Below are 21,509 nucleotides of genomic sequence, written 5' to 3'. Positions count from 1 at the left end.
CATTTCACATTTTTATAATAAAGTGGTGACCCTAACTGACCTAAAACAGGGCCTTTTAACTAGGATTAAATGTCAGGAATTGTGAAAAACGTAGTTTAAATGTATTTGGCTAAGGTGTATGTAAATTCCGACTTCAACGGTATATACCTGGTATATTCTTGTCTGCATGTAGGGTAGCCCATTCATAGACCTAACTAGCTACTTTTCGTCGCCCATTGACAATCGTATCTTCTTCCTGTGGGGACTTTTGTTAAGCTCCCCGATGCTCGGTCTGAACGTTAACACGCCTCTCTTGTGGAGTGGTTTTGGAAACATTAGAAACGTATCTTCCATATGAGCGATAAATAATTTTCCAAAAACAAAAGGACAAATTACAACACACCTTTATAGCACTACGGTTAGTGTTTCTACACGGCCATATCACCATGTTATAGCGCTTTTCCAGACGACAGACCGAAGACATTGGCGAGCACTTTTGCTAATTAGCCACCTATCGTGCTCCGAACTCCTGTGTGTAAACGTAACTGGGGAGGAAGTGTAGTTCGTGGCTGGAGGAACACACAGCATATGGATCTGTATAATCTTCTACAGTAACTGGTTGTTTTGTATTTGAAAGATTAATTGTCGCTGAAATTAAAGATGAGGTCCATATGTTCCAAAAACTGTTTAGCAAGTGATGATTATTGATGTTCCTAAACATTAAAACACAAAGTCGGGATTGTAGTTCACAAGGAGCCAGTCATGGGCGAAGCTAACCGCTGAAAACCCTACGGAGAACTACATGTAGAGTAACTATATCTATTGATTAAAGAAATGAGTTTTATGATCTAAAATAATTCATATCGTAAAACGTCTTGTCTCTTTCAATAGCTTTGGCTACATGTAGGCGAAAAGACTGTAATGCAATGGCTCACATGGTTGTTAATGCATTAAAAGGCTATAGATGCATAATGCACGACACACTGGTGAAACGTATAATACTAAAACACTTTCTTCAACCATTCATAAAAACTAATGGTTTATACATCATCAAATATTGTCATCTCCATTCTCACCCACACAACCTAATGAAACCGGTCTGAAGATGTGGTATGGTATTTAATCAAGGAAAAGGGTTATATTAACTATTGTATACATGTGTTATATTATACTACATGTGTTATAGCTAATTAACATTCAGAGGTTCTTCTCAATGTTAAGGCATATACACTCCCGACGTATATATTTGGACAGTGAAGTAAATCTTTTTCATTTGGCACTATAATCCAGCATTTTGAATTTGAGATAAAATGTCTAATGAGGCGACATAACAGAATGTCGAGGGTATTTTTATACATTTGTTTTACATTTTAGAAATTAATGCACTCAATGCATCTACTCCCCCCATTTGAAGGTGTCATTAGTATTACATTTAGTCAAAAGTTTAGTATTTGGTCCCATATTCCTAGCAGGCAATGACTACATCAAGCTCATGACTACAAACTTGCTGGATGCATTTGTAGTTTGTTTTAGTTGTGTTTCAGATTATTTTGTGCCCAATAGAAATTAATGGTAAATAATGTATTGTGTCATTTTGGAGTCACTTTTATTGTAAATAAGAATAGAATATGAACACTTCTACATTCATGTGGCGGCTACCATGATTACAGATAATCATGAATGAATTTGTGAGTAACAAGTGAGAAAGTGACAGATGTACAAAGATCATGCCCCCAAAACATGCTAACCTCTCACCATTACTAGTAACATGGGAGGTTAGTATTTTTTGGGGGGCATGATATTTATCTCTGTAACTTTCTCACTCATCATTATTCAAGATCAATTTATGATTATCCGTAGTCATGGTAGGGTTTAAAATGTAGAAGGGTTCAGAAACAAATTAAAAACTTAATTTACAATAAAAGTGACTCCAAAATGACGCACCATAATCCAGAACACAACCAAAACTAACTGCAAATGCATCCAACAAGTTTGTAGAGTCACAAGCTTGATGTAGTCATTAGGTGCTAAGGGGCAAAGTACTAAACTTCTGACAGATTTTCATACACTAAGTGAAATTGTCCAAATACTTATGCCACCTTCAAATGGGGGAACTAGATACATAAAGTGCTTTAATTTCTAAATGGTAAAACAGATGTATGAAAATACCTGAAAATACCCTGAAATAAAAGGTGACATTCTGTACTGTTGCCTCATGAAAAAATGTTGATCTCAAATCCAAAATCCTGGAGTATAAAGCCAAATTAAAAGTTGTAGCTTCACTGTCCAAATAAATACATAGGGAGTGTATCAGTACAGGTATTAGATACAAAAAGAAAGCACATCAGATAGTGTAGAAGATAGCGAGTAGGGTTGATTGAGCTACATTTTCACATTGAAATTGTTTCTGAAGCATAATGCAATTATGTTCCTATTTGTTCCATCTGGTCTGAGACAACATTAAACTTGTGTGTGGATCCCCAGGGTATGCGGGTGCCACGTATTGAGACACTGGACTCTCTCCTATGTGTGTTCTTTGATGTGACTTCATGCTGGAGCGCTGAGTGAAGCATTTCCCACACTGTGTGCACTTGTAGGGCTTCTCTCCGCTGTGGACCACAGCATGTCTGATCAGGTTGCATTGCTTGGTAAAACTCCTGCCACACTGTTCGCAGGTGTACGGTTTCTCTCCAGTGTGACTCCGGAGGTGTTCTTTGAGCTGCCAGAAACGCGGGAAGCTCTTCCCACAGAAGGTGCAGCTGAAACGCCTCTCGGTGGTGCCACCTGATCTCCACTGAGTCCTCATTCTCTTCACCATGTTAAAACTACTGCGACTCAGGCTGTATCCTGAGAAGGTGGAGGTGGTGGCCATGTTTGACCCTGTCATGCATTCACTCAATCTCACTGTTGCTTCTGAAGCCCTGTATTGATGCTGCCTTGGCTGTAGAGCTAAACTATTTCCTTCATTACTTGAGTTCAGCCTTTCACTGCTCTGTCCCTCTGGTATCTGTTGTCTAGTCTCATCAGCCAATGTCCTGACATGTCTTGTCATGTGTTTTGCTGCACTGAACATGTTAGCATGTGGTTTCCATATAGAAGAGTGAAGCGATGGCCCTACTTCATCTGTCATAGTAGGAAAAGATGGCAGCCCACTATGAGATGGGAAAATTGAGATATTCTGAGAGTACTCTTCTGTGGAATGAAAGGAGAAATCTGGGTGGCAGACAGGGTCAGTGTCTCCGCCTGGATCCACAGAGGTCCACAGCTGCCCATCAGACTCATCCATGACAAACTGGTCAGGTCCTGCCAGGGCCGTGGTCTGATCTAACTCCTCCTCTTTCTCATCCTTCACCATCACTAGGTCTAGTGAGTCGTCGTCCTCGTCTGGCCGGTGCTGCTCTGTACTGAACACCTCTGTAGATGCGAGCCGGGTTGTTCCTGGTTCCTCTGGACGATCAGAATTGGTGTAATGTTCCACTGAGTCTCTGGGAGATATATTGGGTTGTGTGATGAAGTCCTCACCACAGTGCCGTTGCTCAAAGGATGGTGATTTCCCAGGCTTGGAACCAGAATCTAAAGATTTGGGGATCAACATAAAATAAACATTACAAAAGACCCTTAACAGTTGCAAAATATGACTGCTTTAGAACTGACTGTGTCCGTGTGTAACAGTATAATTTTAAACCGTCCCCTCGTCCATACCCGGGCGCGAACCAGGGACCTTCTGCGCACAACGACAACAGTCACCCTCGAAGCATCGTTACCCATCGCTCCACAAAAGCCGCGGCCCTTGCAGAGCAAGGGGAACTATATATATACTACTTCAAGGTCTCAGAGCAAGTGACGTAACCGATTGAAACGCTATTTAGCGCACACCGCTAACTAAGCTAGCCGTTTCACTTCCGTTACACGTGCACTCTATAAGCCAGAACATAAAACACCAATGTAATTTGCAACGTGCATACCACTACACAGTCTTCCATAGACAGACAGAGCAGTACCCCTTATGGTCACACCCACCCTCTCCAGTCATCCTGATCTCTTCCTGAGGGTCAGTCTTCCACACATCCTCTGCTGTCTCCTCATCTTTGATCAGTATGGGTTCAATCTCCACTCTCTGCTCCACATCAGTAGGCTGTAACTGGGAAAGAGGTTATTACTCAGGACACACACCATACCTAACTCTTTTCATGCTCATGAATCACACAAAAGCAGTAAATTCTCCTGATAATCCAATAACATAATTGATCCAAGATGTCAGGTCTCTGTCATTTTAAAAGGTGATGTATCACACCTGGGGTTGAGAGTCCCCTTCAACAGACATCTCGCTGTCTCTCCACTGTGTGCTACTACTCTGCTTGTTCAAAACCATCTTGACTGGATATGGAGATCTCTCTGATGCCATGGGGTAAAAACCTAGAAAATAATTGTATTTGGTCAAATATTATGGCTATTCACACATTTGGATTTTGCATATTCAATCAATTTACCATGAATAATAACACAACTACCCTTTCGTCTGCGCGTCTTCTTCAACTCGCTCTCCATAATTTGACACTTCCTTTTCAGTACATCAATATCTCGCTGGCTTTGGGTCATTTCCAAACGTATAACAGCACAGCTATCATCTACGCGTTTGTTTATTTCTGCTACAGCTGCTTTAGCCAATACCTCCATAATGGATACAAACTGCTCCTGAAAATTGCAGCTGGCCATCCTGTCCAGCCCAGTATTTATTCGCAGTGACTAAGTAAATATGTTTAAACAATTTTGCTAGCCAATGAGCAATAAATAATCAGTATATTTCCAGTTCTCACGCTATGGCAAATGTTGATATTGGACCAATTAGACATTTGTAAGAGATCTATTTAGGCAAACGATGCTGATAAATGCCACCATGTCTCAAATCGGAGATGCGTGCGCAATCGCGCTTCCGTTTTCTTTTTCTTCATCACCATATTCGGTGTTAAAGCGCGGTTCGTATCCAATATGTTGCATTACCGCCCCCAAATGGACTACAATATAAATATATTTTACATCCTGATACAAAATTGGAAAAGGAAAAAAAACAAAAAACAATTATATATAACATAAAAAAAACACCCATCCAACTAATTCTAAAAACCCACTACCCCATTCCACTATTTTAACCCTATCTGCTCGTGCACCATGCCAGCGGCCTGGGAGGACACGGCACCCCCACCACTCAACACACCTTGTAAATCTTCTGAAGTCAAATCTCATATACCCAAATACTTATTTGCAGCTGCCACAACAACATCTATTTTCTGTGATTTACATTCTATTTATGCGGTTGATAACCATTGCTATGAAAGCTAAGAAGCCAACCTTACTGAAGGATATATCACTCGTTGCCCTATCGCTCTGTGCTGGCATCAGTAGTGTTAAGTACTTAAGTAAAAATACTTTAAAGTACTACTTAAGTAGTTTTTTAGTGTATCTGTACTTTACTATTCATATTTTTGGCAACTTTTATTTTTCCATTCCTAAAGAAAATAATGTACTTTTTACTCCATACATTTTCCCTGACACCCAAAAGTACTTGTTATATTTTGACAGGAAAATGGTCCAATTCACAAACTTATCAAGAGAACATCCCTGGTCATCACTACTGCCTTTGATCTGGAGGACTCACTAAACACAAATGCTTCGTTTGTAAATTATATGTGAGTGTTGGAGCGTGCCCTGGCTATCCGTCAATAAAAAAAGCATACGAAAATGGTCCAGTCTGGTTTGCTTAATATAAGGAATTTGAAATGATTTATACTTTTACTTTTGATACTTAAGTATATTTTAGCAATTATATTTACTTTTGATATTTAAGTATATTTAAAACCAAATACTTTTACTCAAGTAGTATTTCACTGGGTGACTTTCACTTTTACTTGAGTCATTTTCTATTAAGGCATCTTTACATTTACTCTAGTATGAAAATTGAATACATTTCCACCACTGGCTGGCATAGATCTACTATTCTCAGGGATCCTCTCAGGATCCTTCTCCCTAGACCCATCCTCCTCTACTTACTTCACTGCCTCCGCATGACACCTAATACACTACTCTGACTATAGCTACCCCAGAAATCACTCCTTTCAAGAAACATATCTTCACCCAAGTTATTTGACACGGAGCGCCTGCTCCCTCTGCTCAGAAGAAACACAAACAAATATCACAAGTCCACTACAGGTTACCTTCACGGATTCAACTGCAACTCCTTTCCCACCCACCCTGAAACCACAAATGGATCCGCCCAAAGGGCATCCACACATTCTCAAAAAATGTTACCTCTACTGGACCAGATTATTTTTTATTTCCATCGATGCCAGGCTCGGGTTCCGAGCTATTCACCACACTTTCCACCTCACTTAACTAGCCCTCATTCACTTACACTTTACCTCCAGAACTCTGTCTGGTGCACAGCTCACTCCATTCATCTTTTTCTTCTTTTTCTTCTGTGGATTTTATATGGTGGTTGGCAAAAAACTTTAAGCTGCGTTACTACCACCAAATGGACTGGAGTGTGAAATAGAGACAGGGGTCTAAATCAGGGCAACCCAATCCTGGAGAGCTACCATCCTGTAGGTTTTCACTCCAACCCTAATCTAGTGCACCCGATTCTAATAATTAGCAGGTTGATAAACTGATAAACCTACTGGGAAAAAAACTCAACACCATTACTCATTAAATGTAAGACAAATGTCTCCCTTTCCCTCCCATATTGCTGGCACTGAAATTGAACGTGTTCCGCTGTATCCATCTCCTGCTGACAGTGATCACACTTCCCAGTCTGAAGTTTTCTTACCAGTTTTAATGTACTGTTGAGCCTCCCATTCTCATCCTTGTGATTACACTTTACTCCCTTCTCTCTCGACCTAAGGACCTCCCTGCCTCCACCTTTTCCTGGATCTTATACAGGTCTTCCCTTTCCATCCCTGTTCTACAACTCTTGCATTTTGTTATTAACCAGTGTTCCTATCAACCACTTGGCATCTGCTCCCACATGAGCTGGTTCCCAGCGGAACATCACAACTACCCCATCTGTCTCACACCACACAAGCACTGAAAAATCTCATACAATACATCGCCTCACCTCCTCCACTCACTCTGCAGCCAATAGTATGGCCAGCAACTTCATTGTGTAAACAGATAAATTATCAGTTGCTCTTTTTGTCACTGCCACCTTAAATTCAGGAACACTAAAAGCTGCACCTGTCCTCCCTGTTTTATGGTGCTCAGATCCATCTGTGAATATATTCAAGACAGCATAGTACTGTGTTCTTAAATGTTCACTTACAATATTTACTGGATCTACTCCTTTCTCACCAGCTCTTACCCTCTTAAGCAACCCTAGGCATATCATTGGCTGAGGGAGCAACCAGGGAGGGATAGCAGGAAGAACCACTGAGGGGCTCTCTCTCGCCATGCCATTACCAATCCACCCCAAACTTGTATTCAGATTTTGTTCATGCTCCCAGCCCTCTAGGAGCACCTTTTTTGTAGGATGTGTAACCCTAAGTTCTTGTAGATGTACCCAATATGTCAAGGCTAGTTGTTGTCTTAACTTTAAGGGCATGTCTCCCCACTCTACCTGCAGAGCTGCCACCGGGGAGGTCCTGATTGCTACACAACATATTGTGGTCCTTCTGTAGCTCAGTTGGTAGAGCATGGCGCTTGTAACGCCAGGGTAGTGGGTTCGATTCCCGGGACCACCCATACATAGAATGTATGCACACATGACTGTAAGTCGCTTTGGATAAAAGCGTCTGCTAAATGGCATATATTATTATTATTATTATTATATTCTTAGAGCTTGAGCCTCAAATCAAATCAAATTTTATTTGTCACATACACATGGTTAGCAGATGTTAATGCGAGTGTAGCGAAATGCTTGTGCTTCTAGTTCCGACAATGCAGTAATAACCAACAAGTAATCTAACTAACAATTCCAAAACTACTGTCTTATACACAGTGTAAGGGGATAAAGAATATGTACATAAAGATATATGAATGAGTGATGGTACAGAGCAGCATAGGCAAGATACAGTAGATGGTATCGAGTACAGTATATACATATGAGATGAGTATGTAAACAAAGTGGCATAGTTAAAGTGGCTAGTGATACATGTATTACATAAGGATGCAGTAGATGATATAGAGTGCAGTATATACGTATGCATATGAGATGGATAATGTAGGGTATGTAACATTATATTAGGTAGCATTGTTTAAAGTGGCTAGTGATATATTTTACATAATTTCCCATCAATTCCCATTATTAAAGTGGCTGGAGTTGAGTCAGTGTCAGTGTCAGTGTGTTGGCAGCAGCCACTCAATGTTAGTGGTGGCTGTTTAACAGTCTGATGGCCTTGAGATAGAAGCTGTTTTTCAGTCTCTCGGTCCCAGCTTTGATGCACCTGTACTGACCTCGCCTTCTGGATGATAGCGGGGTGAACAGGCAGTGGCTCGGGTGGTTGTTGTCCTTGATGATCTTTATGGCCTTCCTGTAACATCGGGTGGTGTAGGTGTCCTGGAGGGCAGGTAGTTTGCCCCCGGTGATGCGTTGTGCAGACCTCACTACCCTCTGGAGAGCCTTACAGTTGTGGGCGGAGCAGTTGCCGTACCAGGCGGTGATACAGCCCGCCAGGATGCTCTCGATTGTGCATCTGTAGAAGTTTGTGAGTGCTTTTGGTGACAAGCCGAATTTCTTCAGCCTCCTGAGGTTGAAGAGGCGCTGCTGCGACTTCTTCACGATGCTGTCTGTGTGAGTGGACCAATTCAGTTTGTCTGTGATGTGTATGCCGAGGAACTTAAAACTTGCTACCTTCTCCACTACTGTTCCATCGATGTGGATAGGGGGGTGTTCCCTCTGCTGTTTCCTGAAGTCCACAATCATCTCCTTAGTTTTGTTGACGTTGAGTGTGAGGTTATTTTCCTGACACCACACTCCGAGGGCCCTCACCTTCTCCCTGTAGGCCGTCTCGTCGTTGTTGGTAATCAAGCCTACCACTGTTGTGTCGTCCGCAAACTTGATGATTGAGTTGGAGGCGTGCGTGGCCACGCAGTCGTGGGTGAACAGGGAGTACAGGAGAGGGCTCAGAACACACCCTTGTGGGGCCCCAGTGTTGAGGATCAGCGGGGTGGAGATGTTGTTGCCTACCCTCACCACCTGGGGGCGGCCCGTCAGGAAGTCCAGTACACAGTTGCAGAGGGCGGGGTCGAGACCCAGGGTCTCGAGCTTGATGACGAGCTTGGAGGGCACTATGGTGTTGAATGCCGAGCTGTAGTCGATGAACAGCATTCTCACATAGGTATTCCTCTTGTCCAGATGGGTTAGGGCAGTGTGCAGTGTGGTTGAGATTGCATCGTCTGTGGACCTATTTGGGCGGTAAGCAAATTGGAGTGGGTCTAGGGTGTCAGGTAGGGTGGAGGTGATATGGTCCTTGACTAGTCTCTCAAAGCACTTCATGATGACGGAAGTGAGTGCTACGGGGCGGTAGTCGTTTAGCTCAGTTACCTTAGCTTTCTTGGGAACAGGAACAATGGTGGCCCTCTTGAAGCATGTGGGAACAGCAGACTGGTATAGGGATTGATTGAATATGTCCGTAAACACACCGGCCAGCTGGTCTGCGCATGCTCTGAGGGCGCGGCTGGGGATGCCGTATGAGCCTGCAGCCTTGCGAGGGTTAACACGTTTAAATGTCTTACTCACCTCGGCTGCAGTGAAGGAGAGTCCGCATGTTTTCGTTGCAGGCCGGGTCAGTGGCACTGTATTGTCCTCAAAGCGGGCAAAAAAGTTATTTAGTCTGCCTGGGAGCAAGACATCCTGGTCCGTGACTGGGCTGGTTTTCTTCTTGTAGTCCGTGATTGACTGTAGACCCTGCCACATGCCTCTTGTGTCTGAGCCGTTGAATTGAGATTCTACTTTGTCTCTGTACTGACGCTTAGCTTGTTTGATAGCCTTGCGGAGGAAATAGCTGCACTGTTTGTATTCAGTCATGTTACCAGTCACCTTGCCCTGATTAAAAGCAGTGGTTCGCGCTTTCCGTTTCACGCGAATGCTGCCATCAATCCACGGTTTCTGGTTAGGGAATGTTTTAATCGTTGCTATGGGAACGACATCTTCAACGCACACCGAATCAGCGTATTCGTCAATGTTGTTATCTGACGCAATACGAAACATATCCCAGTCCACGTGATGGAAGCAGTCTTGGAGTGTGGAGTCAGTTTGGTCGGACCAGCGTTGGACAGACCTCAGCGTGGGAGCTTCTTTTTTTAGTTTCTGTCTGTAGGCAGGGATCAACAAAATGGAGTCGTGGTAAGCTTTTCCAAAAGGAGGGCGGGGCAGGGCCTTATATGCGTCGCGGAAGTTAGAGTAACAATGATCCAAGGTTTTCCCACCCCTGGTTGCGCAATCGATATGCTGATAAAATTTAGGGAGTCTTGTTTTCAGATTAGCCTTGTTAAAATCCCCAGCTACAATGAATGCAGCCTCCGGACAAATGGATTCCAGTTTGCAAAGAGTCAAATAAAGTTCGTTCAGAGCCATCGATGTGTCTGCTTGGGGGGGGATATGTACGGCTGTGATTATAATCGAAGAGAATTCTCTTGGTAGATAATGTGGTCGACATTTGATTATGAGGAATTCTAAATCAGGTGAACAGAAGGATTTGAATTCCTGTATGTTTCTTTCATCACACCATGTCTCGTTAGCCATAAGGCATACGCCCCCGCCCCTCTTCTTACCAGAAAGATGTTTGTTTCTGTCGGCGCGATGCGTGGAGAAACCCGCTGGCTGCACCGCCTCCGATAGCGTCTCTCCAGTGAGCCATGTTTCCGTGAAGCAAAGAACGTTACAGTCTCTGATGTCCCTCTGGAATGCTACCCTTGCTCGGATTTCATCAACCTTGTTGTCAAGAGACTGGACATTGGCGAGAAGAATGCTAGGGAGTGGTGCACGATGTGCCCGTCTCCGGAGTCTGACCAGAAGACCGCATGGGATCCATTCCGTTGTCCTGTTTGAAAGGCAGAACACAGGATCCCCGTCGCGAAAATCATATTCTTGGTCGTACTGATGGTGAGTTGACGCTGATCTTATATTCAGTAGTTCTTCTCGACTGTATGTAATGAAACCTAAGATGACCTGGGGTACTAATGTAAGAAATAACACGTAAAGAAACAAAAAACTGCATAGTTTCCTAGGAACGCGAAGCAAGGCGGCCATCTCTGTCGGCGCCGGAAATTAACTCCTGGATTACATCTAGCTTTTTCAAAGATGTCTGAGCTTCTAATCCATATGCTACAGTTCCATTGTCCAGGGATGAATTTGACAGTGCAATTCACCGAGTGTACAAAACATTAGGAACACCTTCCTAATATTGAGTTACACCCCCCTTTGCCCTCAGAAGAGCTTCAATTCGTCGGGGCATGTACTCTATAAGGTGTTGAAAGCGTTCCACAGGGATGCTGGCCCATGTTGACTCCAATGCTTCTCACAGTTGTGTCAAGTTGGCTGGATGTCCTTGGGTGGTGGACCAGTATTGATACACAATGGAAACTGTTGAGCGTGAAAAACCCAGCAGCGTTGCAGTTCTTGACACAATAAAACCGGTCGGCCTCGACTTCGGTGATGTCATCTATAAAATAGCCTCCAACACTCTACTCAACAAACTGGATGCAGTCTATCACAGTGCCATCCGTTTTGTCACCAAAGCCCCATATACTACCCACCATTGCGACCTGTACGCTCTCGTTGGTTGAAATCAAATCAAAATCAAATCAAATGTATTTATATAGCCCTTCGTACATCAGCTGATATCTCAAAGTGCTGTACAGAAACCCAGCCTAAAACCCCAAACAGCAAGCAATGCAGGTGTAGAAGCACGGTGGCTAGGAAAAACTCCCTAGAAAGGCCAAAACCTAGGAAGAAACCTAGAGAGGAACCAGGCTAGGTTGGTTGGCCCTCGCTTCATACTCGTCGCCAAACCCACTGGCTACAGGTTATCTACAAGTCTCTGCTAGGTAAAGCCTCGTCTTATCTCAACTCACTGGTCACCATAGCAGTACCCACTCGTAGCACGTGCTCCAGCAGGTATATCTAACTGGTCACCCCCAAAGCCAATTCCCCCTTTGGTCGTATTTCCTTCCAGTTCTCTGTTGCCCATGACTGGAACGAATTGCAAAAATCTCTGAAGCTGGAGACTCACATCTCCCTCACTAGCTTTAAGCACCAGCTGTCAGAGCAGCTTACAGATCACTGCACCTGTACATAGCCCATCTGTAAACAGCCCATCTATCTACCTCATCCCCATACTGGTATTTATTTATTTTGCTCCTTTGCACCCCAGTATCTCTACCTGCACATTCATCCTCTGCCGATCTACCATTCCAGTGTTTAATTGCTATATTGTAATTACTTTGCCACCATGGCCTATTTATTTCCTTAACTTACCTCATTTGCACTCACTGTATATAGACTTTTTGTTTTCTTTTGTTCTACTGTATTATTGACTGCAAGTTTTGTTTATTCCATGTGTAACTCTGTGTTGTATGTGTCGAATTGCTACGCTTTAACTTGGCCAGGTCGCAGTTGCAAATGAGAACTTGTTCTCAACTAGCCTACCTGGTTAAATAAAGGTGAAATAAATAAATAAAATAAAAAATAAAATAAAAATGTATGGGGAATATTTCAACCTCTCTTCCCCAGCACCCCATCATCCGCAAACAATGACCTCCTAATATCTGGTCTAAATTTGGGAGAATACATCGTCAATCATAATGGAGAACAAAAGACTAATGACAGATCCCTGGGGTGGTACCATTATCTACCTCGTAACTTTCAGACATAGAAATCCTCACCCTCACTTGTACTGATCGCCCAAAAAGAAAATCCTTTAACCAGTTAAAAACCCTTCCTCCAACCCCCATGATATCCAGTTTGATAAGTAAGCCTTCCTTCCACATCATAGGCCTTCTCTACATCAAAGAAAACCACACCCACCACTTCCTTATTTGCCTGTGCCTTCTGTATGACTGACTCTAGGCACAGTAAAGGATCCATCATTCCCCTTCCTTTCCTGAACCCACTTTGATCTGGTGACATTAGGCCTCTGCTCTCCAGGAAGAACATCAGCCTTTCCGTTATCAAATCAATCAAATTGTATTTGTCAAATGCTCCTAATACAACAGGTATTACCTTACCATGAAATGCTTACTTACAAGCCCTTAACCAACAATGCAGTTAAAGAAAGAGTTAAGAAAATATTTACTAAATAAACTAAAGTAAAATAGTAAAATAAAAATAAAAAGTAACACAAAAATAACAGTAACGAGGCTATATACAGGGGGTACCGGTACCTAGTCAAAGTGTGGGGGTAAGGTTAGTCAAGTTATTTTGTACATGTAGGTAGGGGTAAATTGACTATGCATCGATAAAAAATAAATTGATTTTTAATTTTTATTTATTTTTATTTCACCTTTATTTAACCAGGTAGGCTAGTTGAGAACAAGTTCTCATTTGCAACTGCGACCTGGCCAAGACAAAGCATAGCAGTGTGAACAGAGAACACAGAGTTACACATGGAGTAAACAATTAACAAGTCAATAACACAGTAGAAAAAAAGGGGAGTCTATATACATTGTGTGCAAAAGGCATGAGGAGGTAGGCGAATAATTACAATTTTGCAGATTAACACTGGAGGGATAAATGATCAGATGGTCATGTACAGGTAGAGATATTGGTGTGCAAAAGAGCAGAAAAGTAAATAAATAAAAACAGTATGGGGATGAGGTAGGGAAAATGGGTGGGCTATTTACCGATAGACTATGTACAGCTGCAGCGATCGGTTAGCTGCTCAGATAGCAGATGTTTGAAGTTGGTGAGGGAGATAAAAGTCTCCAACTTCAGCGATTTTTGTAATTCGTTCCAGTCACAGGCAGCAGAGAACTGGAACGAAAGGCGGCCAAATGAGGTGTTGGCTTTAGGGATGATCAGTGAGATACACCTGCTGGAGCGCGTGCTATGGATGGGTGTTGCCATCGTGACCAGTGAACTGAGATAAGGCGGAGCTTTACCTTGCATGGACTTGTAGATGACTTGGAGCCAGTGGGTCTGGCGACGAATATGTAGCGAGGGCCAGCCGACTAGAGCATACAAGTCACAGTGGTGGGTGGTATAAGGTGCTTTAGTGACAAAACGGATGGCACTGTGATAAACTGCATCCAGTTTGCTGAGTAGAGTGTTGGAATCAATTTTGTAGATGACATCGCCGAAGTCGAGGATCGGTAGGATAGTCAATTTTACTAGGGTAAGTTTGGCGGCGTTAGTGAAGGAGGCTTTGTTGCGGAATAGAAAGCCGACTCTTGATTTGATTTTCGATTGGAGATGTTTGATATGAGTCTGGAAGGAGAGTTTACAGTCTAGCCAGACACCTAGGTACTTATAGATGTCCACAAATTCAAGGTCGGAACCATCCAGGGTGGTGATGCTGGTCAGGCGTGCGGGTGCAGGCAGCGAACGGTTGAAAAGCACGCATTTGGTTTTACTGGCGTTTAAGAGCAGTTGGAGGCCACGGAAGGAGTGTTGTATGGCATTGAAGCTCGTTTGGAGGTTAGATAGCACAGTGTCCAAGGACGGGCCGGAAGTATATAGAATGGTGTCGTCTGCGTAGAGGTGGATCAGGGAATCGCCCGCAGCAAGAGCAACATCATTGATATATACAGAGAAAAGAGTCGGCCCGAGAATTGAACCCTGTGGCACCCCCATAGAGACTGCCAGAGGACCGAACAGCATGCCCTCCGATTTGACACATTGAACTCTGTCTGCAAAGTAATTGGTGAACCAGGCGAGGCAGTCATCCGAAAAACCGAGGCTACTGAGTCTGCCGATAAGAATATGGTGATTGACAGAGTCGAAAGCCTTGGCAAGGTCGATGAAGACGGCTGCACAGTACTGTCTGTTATCGATGGCGGTTATGATATCATTTAGCACCTTGAGCGTGGCTGAGGTGCACCCGTGACCGGCTCGGAAACCAGATTGCACAGCGGAGAAGGTACGGTGGGTTTCGAGATGGTCAGTGACCTGTTTGTTGACTTGGTTTTCGAAGACCTTAGATAGGCAGGGCAGGATGGATATAGGTCTGTAACAGTTTGGGTCCAGGGTGTCTCCCCCTTTGAAGAGGGGGATGACTGCGGCAGCTTTCCAATCCTTGGGGATCTCAGATGATATGAAAGAGAGGTTGAACAGGCTGGTAATAGGGGTTGCGACAATGGCGGCGGATAGTTTCAGAAATAGAGGGTCCAGATTGTCAAGACCAGCTGATTTGTACGGGTCCAGGTTTTGCAGCTCTTTCAGAACATCTGCTATCTGGATTTGGGTAAAGGAGAACCTGGAGAGGCTTGGGCGTAGATGCATAGGGGGGGTAGATAGGGGAGGGTAGATAAAAAATAGCTACCCTCTGTAGCGCCTTATGGTCAGATGCCGAGCAGTTGCCATACCAGGCGGCGATGCAACCGGTCAGGATGATCTCTATGGTGCAGCTGTAGAACCTTTTGAGGATCTGGAGACCCATGCCAAATCTTTTCAGTCTCCTGATGGGGAAAAGATGTTGTCGTGCCCTCTTCGTGACTGTCTTGGTGTGTTTGGACCATGATATTTTGTTGGTGATGTGGACACCAAGGAACTTGAAACTCTCGACCCGCTCCACGACAGCCCCGGCAATGTTAATGGGGGCCTGTTCGACCCGTCTTTTCCTGTAGTTCATGATCAGCTCCTTTGTCTTGCTCACATTGAGGGAGAGGTTGTTGTCCTGGCACCACACTGACAGGTCTCTGACCTCCTCCCTATAGGCTGTCTAATCGTTGTCGGTTATCAGGCTTACCACTGTTGTGTCATCAACAAACTTAATGATGGTGTTGGAGTTGTGTTTGGCCACTCCGTCGTGGGTGAACAGGGAGTACAGGAGGGGACAAAGCACACACCCTTGAGGGACCCCAGTGTTAAGGATCAGCATGGCAGATGTGTTGTTGCCTACCTTTACCACCTGGGGGCGGGCCCGTAAGAAAGTCCAGGATCCAGTTGCAGAGGGAGGTGTTTAGTCCTAGAGTCCTTAGCTTTGTGATGAGCTTTGAGGGTACTATGGTGTTGAACAGTGAGCTAGTAGTCAATGAACAGCATCCTCATATAGGTGTTCCTTTTGTCCAGGTGGGAAAGGGCAGTGTGGAGTGTGATTGAGATTGCATCGTCTGTAGATCTATTGGGGCGGCATGCAAATTGGAGTGGGTCTAGGATATCCAGGATGATGGTGTTGATGTGAGTCATGAACAGCCTTTCAAAGCACTTCATGGCTACCGACATGAGTGCTACGGTGTGGTAATCACTTAGGCAGGTTACCTTTGCTTCATTGGTCACAGGGACTATGGTGGCCTGCTTGAAACATGTAGGTATTACAGACTCGGCCAGGGACAGGTTGAAAATATCAGTGAAGACACTTGCCAGTTGGTCCGCGCATGCTTGGGTACCCGTCCTAGTAATCTGTCTGGCCCTGTGGCTTTGTGAATGTTGACCTGCTAAATGTCTTGCTCACATCGGCTACGGAGAGCGTGATCACATAGTCGTCCGGAACAGATGGTGCTCTCATGTGTCGTGACTTTGGCTATGCAGGATTAATTGATAAGACATGCTATTCTATAAAATAATTTACCCGTAATTAATATCACCTGATTGAGCTAATCATGTAAATGTAATTAACTAGAGAGTCGGGCACCACAAAATAATATTTATAGAGCTGTTATCTTCCGAATAAACTCTTAAAGACCTAGTTATATTTTATAACAATAGCAGTCAATATCAATCGTCATCTTACTTCAGTCTCATAATCTGAAAGTTGTAAATTATTGGTTATCTGCAAGAACCCTGGCTAACAAGTTGAATCGGCAATACAAAATTGGGTTTAATGATTTATTTACTAAATACCCAACTAATCAAATCAAATCAAATCAAATGTATTTATATAGCCCTTCGTACATCAGCTGATATCTCAAAGTGCTGTACAGAAACCCAGCCTAAAACCCCAAACAGCAAGCAATGCAGGTGTAGAAGCACGGTGGCTAGGAAAAACTCCCTAGAAAGGCCAAAACCTAGGAAGAAACCTAGAGAGGAACCAGGCTATGTGGGGTGGCCAGTCCTCTTCTGGCTGTGCCGGGTGGAGATTATAACAGAACATGGCCAAGATGTTCAAATGTTCATAAATGACCAGCATGGTCAAATAATAGTAAGGCAGAACAGTTGAAACTGGAGCAGCAGCATGGCCAGGTGGACTGGGGACAGCAAGGAGTCATCATGTCAGGTAGTCCTGGGGCATGGTCCTAGGGCTCAGGTCCTCCGAGAGAGAGAAAGAAAGAAGGAGAGAATTAGAGAACACACACTTAGATTCATACAGGACACCGAATAGGACAGGAGAAGTACTCCAGTTATAACAAACTGACCCTAGCCCCCCGACACAAACTACTGCAGCATAAATACTGGAGGCTGAGACAGGAGGGGTCAGGAGACACTGTGGCCCCATCCGAGGACACCCCCGGACAGGGCCAAACAGGAAGGATATAACCCCACCCACTTTGCCAAAGCACAGCCCCCACCACTAGAGGGATATCTTCAACGATCCTGAGACAAGGCTGAGTATAGCCCACAAAGATCTCCGCCACGGCACAACCCAAGGGGGGGGCGCAAACCCAGACAGGATGACCACAACAGTGAATCAACCCACTCAGGTGACGCACCCCCTGCAGGGACGGCATGGGGGAGCCCCAGTAAGCCAGTGACTTAGCCCCTGTAATAGGGTTAGAGGCAGAGAATCCCAGTGGAAAGAGGGGAACCGGCCAGGCAGAGACAGCAAGGGCGGTTCATTTCTCCAGAGCCTTTCCGTTCACCTTCCCACTCCTGGGCCAGACTACACTCAATCATATGACCCACTGAAGAGATGAGTCTTTAGTAAAGACTTAAAGATTGAGACCGAGTTTGCGTCTCTGACATGGGTAGGCAGACCGTTCCATAAAAATGGAGCTCTATAGGAGAAAGCCCTGCCTCCAGCTGTTTGCTTAGAAATTCTAGGGACAATTAGGAGGCCTGCGTCTTGTGACCGTAGCGTACGTGTAGGTATGTACGGCAGGACCAAATCAGAGAGATAGGTAGGAGCAAGCCCATGTAATGCTTTGTAGGTTAGCAGTAAAACCTTGAAATCAGCCCTTGCTTTGACAGGAAGCTAGTGTAGAGAGGCTCGCACTGGAGTAATATGATCAAATTTTTTGGTTCTAGTCAGGATTCTAGCAGCCGTATTTAGCACTAACTGAAGTTTATTTAGTGCTTTATCCGGGTAGCCGGAAAGTAGAGCATTGCAGTAGTCTAACCTAGAAGTGACAAAAGCATGGATTAATTTTTCTGCATCTTTTTTGGACAGAAAGTTTCTGATTTTTGCAATATTACGTAGATGGAAAAAAGCTGTCCTCGAAATGGTCTTGATATGTTCTTCAAAAGAGAGATCAGGGTCCAGAGTAACGCCGAGGTCCTTTAGTGTTTTATTTGAGACGACTGTACAACCATTAAGATTAATTGTCAATCACACAGAATTTACATACACACAATTAATCATAACTTGATTACAAATTACGTCATAAAGGAAAACGTCCCTAGCGGGCAGAACAGATATGACAGCTTGTTACACAAAGGAAAAGGGGCTGGGTTGAGTGAAAGAGCGGGAGACTGAGGAACAAAGGGAAAAAGCTGTGCTATCGTAAATACAGTATCTTATGCATTCTAAATTACCGCCCATTTGGAAAAGGAAAATGCAATAAGTATTTACTCTGAGCTGCGCTTCAGTAGGTTGGTGGTAGATGGAAGACCGTGTTGCCAAACCGAGTCCTTTGAAGAATGTCTCTGGTTGTCAATTGGATACGTTGTAGTAACGTTGTTGGGTGATAGACGGGATACTCTGTCTGTTCCTTCATAAACCTGGTTGCATCTGCTGTTGCTAACTCAACAGCTAGAAGGTATCACTTCTGTAGTGAATAAGAGTTCAATGTTCATACCATTCGCAACCAAAGCTCACGCTGATGTTGGCTTCGTTCTGTCGTTATTATCTGAACCATTCTGACATAGGACCGTCGTCCCCACATCTTCGGAAAAGAAAGTTCTATTGTCGTCAAGGCTTTATATAGGAAGGGAGAAGAGGGCGTGTTTGAAAAGTTTTATAGCCCATGTCCCTTCACAGAGGCGGGCCACTGAGTGAGCAGCCCTAACTTATGAAAACCCAATTCTCACATTTTAGAAGCTGAAATCACATCTCATCCCATCACAAATAATTTCATATTCAAACATTTAAATTGAACAACAATTCCAAAATGTTTTTGCAAATGTAACATCAGTAGGGAAGAGGTATTTATGACTGTCATAAACCTACCCCCCAGGCCAACGTCATGACGCATGCATGCCACTAGGAGCGCCGCTTCTGGATGAGCATTTTCCTGTGGCCTTAAACAGCTCGTTGAGTGCGGTCTTAGTGTCAGCATCGGTTTGTGGTGGTAAATAGACGGCTACAAATAATATAGATGAGAACTCTCTTGATAGATAGTGTGGTCTACAGCTTATCATGAGGTACTCTACCTCAGGCGAGCAAGTCGCATCGGTCTCGCTAAAGAAAAAAGTATTTGTCCAGTTTGAGGTGAGTAATTGCTGTTCTGATGTCCAGAAGCTCTTTTCGGTCATAGGAGACGGTAGCGGCAACATTATGTACGAAAAAAGTTTTAAAAATAAGTTACAAAACACGCAATAAAACAAACAAAATATCACAGTTGGTTAGGAGCCCGTAAAACGGCAGCCTTCCCCTCCGGCGCCATTATATATCCTTTCCATAAGTTTACATGTATGAAATGCCAATGCTATCGGCCTATAGTTTGGACTAGTAGGGTCTTTCTTCCCTGGTTTGTCGGCACTACTAAAGCCTGCTTCGAACTGTCAGGCAGTTTCCTCATTGTAAAAGCCCAATACTTTCCCCATTTGCAGTGTCATTGAGATGAGCCATCATGATGTAAAACCTCTCATTCTTCCCATGAGATCCTACCCCAGCTTTAGCTTTAACTCTCTTAATCTCAGCCAAGGTAAAAGGAGCATTCAATGCATCCTCCACCACTTCTCTCTGTTCCAGGACCCCAGGATGTTCTCCGCTGCCCCTATTCTGTCAGATTACTTGAGCTGTGTACCTTCATAAATGCCTGAGCTAACATTTCTGCCTTCTCCAGATCTCTCACTGCAACAGCCTCCCCACTTTTCTGCATTGGGAGATCCCAATCTCGTCTGACCCCACTCATCCTCATAATTACACTTCTGTTTAACTGGTGAGGTAAATACCAGGGTGTTTACTAGGCCAATCGGCCACAAGATGGCAGTATGATTCCTTTTATGTCGTTTGTCATCTTACAAACGGTTGTGACTAGATGTACGACCGACAGGAAGTTACTTTTCGTAGCAGGTATTTTAGCTAACCCTAACCCTTTTCCTAACCTTAACCTAAGTGTCCTAACCTGCCACGTTAATTATCCTAACCTGCTGTGTAAGTTCTCCTAAAATGCTAGGAAAAAGTCACTTCCGGTTGTAGCTGTACTCCCTCTAGTAAGAACCCAGCTATATCTATTGACTAAAAAGAGAAGACCTTAAAGACTTTGGACAGTCTGTTTTTAGTAAATATATATGGCTACATGCAGGGGAGAATGTAATGCAGTGGCTCATATAGTTATCAATATGCATTGATAATGCACAACACACTGTGGTAAAATACAAAAACACTTCAACCATTTAAAAAAAGTAATGGTTCCTTGAGTCTAATGATGCCTTCATGAACGATTCAACATCGGCGTCATCTCCACAGCCTAATGAAACCATTCTGAAACTGTGGTATGATATTTATTAAAGGATTGAAAGGGGATATAACTTATTTGACACACAGTTGGGAAACAAAACTAGTTTCATAGAACCTTCAAATAAACTGAATTTCATTATATATTTCAAGTAACTATTGCATAATACATGAATTATTGCTGATTTACATTGAGGTCCTTCTCTTTGGTTTTTAAAGGCATGTACATATATAAGTGAAGGTATTAGATATAAAGAGTATTGCATATTAGATAGTGTGTAGAAGAAGAGAGCAAGTAGTGTTGATTGAGCTGCAAAAGAGAATATGCATAACAGTACAGTAGTACTGATATACAGGTAACTGCCAAAATAAAGGAAGAACCAACATAAAGTGTTGTAATAGGGCGTTGAGCCACTACGAGCTAGAACAGCTTCAATGCACTTGTGGCATAGCTTCTGCAGTCTTGAACTCTATTGGAGGGATGTAACACTATTCCTCCATGAGAAATTCCATCAATTGTTGTTTTTATTGATAGTGGTGGAAAAGGCTGCCTCAGGCCCCGCTCCAGAATCTCCCATAATTGGGTTGAGATCTGGTGACTGAGAC

General features: G+C 43.6%; 2 protein-coding genes across 5 annotated transcripts in view; both read right to left on the bottom strand.

Moving 5' to 3' along the window:
* The window catches only part of LOC118402516 (nestin-like), a 53,503-nt gene that overhangs the window by 15,084 nt on the left and 16,910 nt on the right, over positions 1-21,509 (bottom strand). The window lies entirely within an intron of this gene.
* On the bottom strand, positions 1,080-4,939 carry LOC118401909 (zinc finger protein 572-like). Of its 4 annotated transcripts, none has more exons than XM_035799589.2 (4): positions 4,470-4,939; positions 4,274-4,395; positions 4,000-4,114; positions 1,080-3,552 (listed from the first exon to the last, which is right to left on the bottom strand). In XM_035799589.2, exons 1-4 carry the CDS (start codon positions 4,693-4,695, stop codon positions 2,411-2,413), a joined length of 1,605 nt encoding a protein of 534 aa, XP_035655482.1. In that variant the 5' UTR covers positions 4,696-4,939; the 3' UTR covers positions 1,080-2,410. The 4 variants fall into 4 exon arrangements, with proteins under 4 accessions (XP_035655482.1, XP_035655480.1, XP_035655484.1 ...); XM_035799587.1 differs by having other exon boundaries at positions 4,000-4,120; positions 4,470-4,938; XM_035799591.2 differs by having other exon boundaries at positions 4,491-4,938.

Source organism: Oncorhynchus keta, chromosome 23 (genome assembly GCF_023373465.1).
Source record: "Oncorhynchus keta strain PuntledgeMale-10-30-2019 chromosome 23, Oket_V2, whole genome shotgun sequence".
Lineage (NCBI taxonomy): Eukaryota > Metazoa > Chordata > Actinopteri > Salmoniformes > Salmonidae > Oncorhynchus > Oncorhynchus keta.
Note: the sequence above shows the minus strand (reverse complement) of the source record. Positions and strands in the feature narration are given on the sequence as shown.